This window comes from Phoxinus phoxinus, assembly GCF_949152265.1.
Source record: "Phoxinus phoxinus genome assembly, chromosome: 17".
Lineage (NCBI taxonomy): Eukaryota > Metazoa > Chordata > Actinopteri > Cypriniformes > Leuciscidae > Phoxinus > Phoxinus phoxinus.
The window spans coordinates 33,732,952-33,737,951 of record NC_136892.1 but is presented as its reverse complement, the minus strand read 5'-3'; the positions used below and the strand labels follow the sequence as shown (position 1 = coordinate 33,737,951).

At 42.2% G+C, this 5,000-nt stretch overlaps 2 protein-coding genes across 3 annotated transcripts in view; one reads left to right on the top strand and one right to left on the bottom strand.

Moving 5' to 3' along the window:
- The window catches only part of mlana (melan-A), a 5,286-nt gene extending 4,866 nt beyond the window's left edge, over nucleotides 1–420 (top strand). Inside the window, exon 5 of the mRNA XM_079587201.1 lies at nucleotides 1–420. This exon is cut by the window's left edge and continues 75 nt beyond it. The gene's annotated coding sequence lies outside the window, so the exon portion shown is untranslated.
- A 685-nt stretch (nucleotides 421–1,105) lies between these two features.
- Nucleotides 1,106–5,000, bottom strand: part of brd10 (bromodomain containing 10) — a 14,372-nt gene continuing 10,477 nt past the window's right edge. The window contains exons 10-11 of one of the 2 annotated variants that reach the window (XM_079587091.1): nucleotides 1,886–4,946; nucleotides 1,106–1,470 (exon numbers count right to left, since the gene is read on the bottom strand). In XM_079587091.1, the coding sequence (XP_079443217.1) occupies nucleotides 1,897–4,946 (3,050 nt within the window). In that variant the 3' untranslated portion in view covers nucleotides 1,106–1,470; nucleotides 1,886–1,896. Of the gene's footprint in view, nucleotides 4,947–5,000 lie in introns of both variants that reach the window. The other variant, XM_079587092.1, reaches the window with a different exon arrangement.

The window sequence follows — 5,000 nt, the reverse complement described above, 5'->3', positions numbered from 1 at the left end:
CGAGTCCTGGAGGCCCGATGTCAGAAGTGAACATCTCCCAACGCCCAATCCTGAGGATTCACAGCTCGAGGACTGAAGAATCTCCGACACTGAAGCGCCTTTTAACCGAATACCAATGCAGACTTAATGCTCACGAGTTTAAAAACATTCAAAGTTCTAGTTTAGTGCAAGGTATTAATGTTTTAAATGCCAGATTCTGCATGTTTATTTCTGCACACAATCACGTTACCGATGTTTTACTTTTTAAACTATAATCGTTTTCAAACATATGCATTTCTTTTTCAAATGTGTTATTGTAAAAGTCAACAACCGTAACGAAACCCTCCATAATCCTCGCCTCGACGAGAAACACTACGTCCATGCAGTGACTGGGCATCACTGACCAATGCAACAATAAAAGATTCATGTAAAGCACAAAGACCGTTTGTTTTCCAAGTTAATGATCTGTTCATTACTGGGGCGCATAAAGCAACCACACGGGGTTTGAGAGCTGATGAAAAGATAATTAACTAAATCATAAAACTAAAATTAAAATGTAATTTTAATAGTGCTTGGCAACTATTAATCACATCCAAACCCAAAGTTTAATCAATATTTGCATGTATATACTGTATATATATTTATACATCATTTATTATATATATATATAAACATTTTATATATATATTAAAAAAAAATTCTTCTTAAATATATACATGCAGTGTGTGTGTATTTATATACAGGTGAAACTGAAAATTTGTGCAAAAGTTCATTTATTTCAGTAATTCAACTTATTTTCAAGCCTTTATTTGTTATAATTTTGACGAGTATGGCTTATGAAAACCTTATCACAATATTCTAATTTTGAATTTGGGGTTTCAAAATTATACATAAGCTGTAAGCCATAATCTTTCAAATTATAACAAATAAAGGCTTGAAATATCTCACTTTGCATGTAATGCGTCTATATAATATATTAGTTTCACCTTTTAAGTTGAATGCACGATATTTAAATTTTTAGTTTCACATTATGTAAACACAAACTTTGATTTTGGATGGAATTAATCGTTGCCTAGAACTAATTTTTAATTTTAAATAACAGTCGGGGAATCTCTGATCTAATTGGTTTAATGAACTCAAAGGACGGACACAACAATGCCTTTACTTCAGTCATAAATATATGCCAAGTTTATTGTCATGAATATAGAGGAAACACAAAACCAAACTGTTGTCAGATAACGTCTGATCATACTCAACCTACGCCTGACTGCACTACTTCTGCCAGACATACTCTTAAATAGACTGAAGACTGTTCTACAGAATAATATTAATCATTTAATGGAAAATGCTACAAAACATTCAAACCTTTGCATACAAATGGAGTAGAAAAGAGTCAGCCAAACAAATACTGTTATGTACATTACTGGCCATTCGAAATCTCCACATTTCTCCTGGTGAAACCAACTCTAGGATAACCAATTTCCCCTCAATCTGTATTGTAAAGGGAGAAATGCACAAAATATTAATTTAGTTTAACCTCCAACATTGGGAGAAAAGGAACCAAAGGAAGCCCGCACAATCCCAACTTATTCCAACCAATGAACAGACCACACTGCAGAAAATGCCTTTCTTACTCAGTATTATTGTCTTGTTTCCAGTCCAAACATCTAGAAATTCTTGAATCATGATGCATTTACAAGATGAGTAAAATGCCATAAGATATTATGTCGTGTTTTGAGGAACAACTCTCTTAATTTTGATGCATTTGCCCAGAAAACAAGACATAATATCTTATGGTATTTTACCCATCTAGTAAATGCATCTTGATTTAAGAATTTTTAGATATTTCCTAAAAAAATTCTAAGTAAGAAAAGCATTTTTTGCAGCATCCTCCATAATCACTAACCTCCAGTGATTTCAGTGATTCGATCTCTCCAAGGTATCTGGTTTCCTCATTGGATCATTTGTGTTTAAAGTAGGCACAGTAACACTACTTGAGGAGGGCTTTGCCAACACTTGTATGGTAGAAGCTTGAACTATATTTAAAATGGCCCCGTCTGGACTCAGCAGCAGTTTACTAGGGCTGGGAACCATGTTTTGAGCTTGTAGTGGATGGGGTGAAATAGCCGGTTTTCCGACGGCCCCGGGTCTGATAGCTGTCATTATCACAGAGTTCATATACGGAGGAACACTTGCAATAGGAGTGGCTGAACTGGCGTTGGTTCCACCACCGATCGGTGGAACCATTGCAACTGGAAGTTTCTGCATCCGGGATATCGTGCTGTTAATGGGTGGAACGGTCACCATTGGCGAATGATGTGCAATTGAAGTGTTTATTGGGGGTACCACTTGGTTTTGGGATGGTCTTCCTTGCAAGAGCATCGGAGAAGTTGTGCTTAGTAAACCTCCGTGAAGAGGAGAGGTTTCTTTTATACCTTGTGATGGTGTAACTGAGGTTTGAAAGATCGGAAGTCTCACAATGTCTGATGATACACCAGAGCGTAGAGCTTGTGAGAGACCAGATACACTCATTGGCGTTCTTGTGCTCAGTTGTTGATTGACACGATCTGAAAGTCCAACTTTCGGTGAGGGTAGCCTGACTGGTGTCACCAATCTCATAGCTTGCACAACTGAAGGAACGGTAATAGGGGATGAAGTGTTCGGACCTCGAGGAACAGGGGAAGCAGAACTTAAGCCTTGCAATCCTCCAGGACAAGAGTTGATGAGCAGAACATGGCTCCCGGGTGCAAGGCCTTGGGGAGGCACAACAAATCTGGTGTTATTGATCAGGAGTTGAGTTCCAGGGGCAAGTGGGGCAGTGGTATTAATCACTATTTTCTCCTGGACACTCTTGGCGGTAGAGGTCGGAGGTCGTAGCGCAGAGGTCATGACCACTGGACTCAATGAACTCAATGCAAGAGGACTGGATACTCCCGGAGAAGTTGTGGTTAACAGTGAGCGTGAAGTGCAAAGGGATGTGATCATTGGTGTCTTGTCAGTGTTCACATCAACTGGTAACGTAGTGTGTTTGTTAATAAGTCTTCCTGAATAAGAGGAAGATATAGTCGGTTTACAGTGAAGAGCATTTAATGTTGATATTGATGAAGGTACATCCGGTTTTACAACTGATAAAAGTGCGGAAGAAGCCATGTGGCCGGTGCCTAGCGTTGAAAACGTGAGCGTTTTCCCATCAACAGTCCCAGGTACTTTCAGAGAACTTTCTGACGGATTTCTGCTCGTCTTTTGACCGATCTGAAGTCCACTTGAAGTTGACGTCGCAGGAACTCTGGAGACGATCACAGGTGTAGTTTTCCCAGAGGCTTCGGTTGCTGACGGCATACTCTTGTTTGTACCGAGTATCCTAGACATTAACCCTGGGACACCGATGCTCTGGATGCTTGAACCAGAAGAAGTGCAGGATAAAGTTGTCCCCAACTTGGGAATGACCGTCAACGCTGGTGTACTAGTAGAGGATATGTTGACGTCGGAAGAGGACGCCTCTTTTGGAACGGTAAGTGCTGAGTTACTTATAAACATGACTCTTGATCCTGGCAAAGTACAGGTTGCTGTAGTAGCGCTGATCTTTGATGCTGGCGAAGGGATATTCGGTGAAGGCGAGACGAGGAAAACCTTTTGGAAAGCCGTTCTGCTTCCTGGTAGAGGCCTCTTTTGTAGGGGTTTCGTTCCACATTCGGAGACTGTATTCTCCTGAATCCCTGAAGTTATACGGACGCTATGACTGTCTTTGCTCGTGGACAGGAGAGCAGATTCACCAGGGATTGATGTTTTGGCCAAATCATTGCTATTCTGATTCAGGGTTGATTGAGGTTGATTGACAGTTCCGGGCACGAAAGTGGATGAGCTGACTCCTGTCTGAGGAGTGACTCCAAGTAAAGAATTAGCAGAAACGGTGGCCGAAAGCGCTTGTGTAGTGGACGTGGAAGACTTCGACACGAGAAAGGCTTGGAGTTGTGGAGATATGGTAAAAACAGGACTTGAAGGCAATGCCCCCGTCCCACTCTCGGACGCCTGAACCTTCACCACACCAGTGTTCCCTCCTCTCGTAGTGACAAGGATAGACTGCGAGTCTCTGATGCACACTGTCCGGAGCTCCTGTTTGGCGTCAGGTTTGGTCGGACCACTACTAGCTGATTTATTCACGGCCACCTTTGGCTCAGGAGTCTTTTTAGGCATGGCAGAACCTCCAGAGACACTCTTTAAAGTCCTTAAATTGGGAGTAACTACAGCAGATGGTGTTCTGGCAGTGCTGGTGTCTTTTAATGGTGCCACTTGCTGAACAGGAACCCTGTTTTCCGGTATGGTGAAGCCTGAAGCGTTGGACAGGTACGTTGCGGTCTTAGGGAGCGATGCGGAGGCCTTATTCTCAGAGCTTTGAATCAGTAGATTTGAAGGCAGTATAACAACTTGTTGCATTGATTTTTGATCTGATATTGTCTGCGCAGAAGTGATTCCTTTCCTGAGAAGCCCAACGCCACCCGCCGTCTTGTACACCACCTGTTCAGAGCTTTCAGTTGTAGATGTTGTTTCAGGTTCAGTTGGCGAACAGGTAGCTGATAATCGGACAGGCGGTTGAGCTTTGTTATTATCCCGCAGAATCTGAGCCATCACTGCAGCCTTAGGATGACTTATTAAGGTCACTTTGTTTCCAACACTCTTGGCCAGTAGTGCCTGGATGGGTTTGCAAGAACCCTGAAAGCTACTCAAAGGCTGAGGCAACGCTAACACTCGTGGGATCCCTGTTGCAGCTTCCACATTAACTTCAGATGTTGAAGAGCTCTCGGGGTCCACTTTGCCTCTTTTGCACAGGCTCAGTTCATCGCTGACTGCACCGCTTTGGCGACGTCTTGAACTGCGTGTGAAGGGTCCAGAATCTGACGACTGCATGACAGCTTCAGGTCTGTCAACTGCGCATCTTGATTCGAGATTTCCTAGATGATTTACACTCTCTGCAAAAAAGAAAGCATGGATCAGTCCAAACAAATATCCAGGGATTGTAAAGT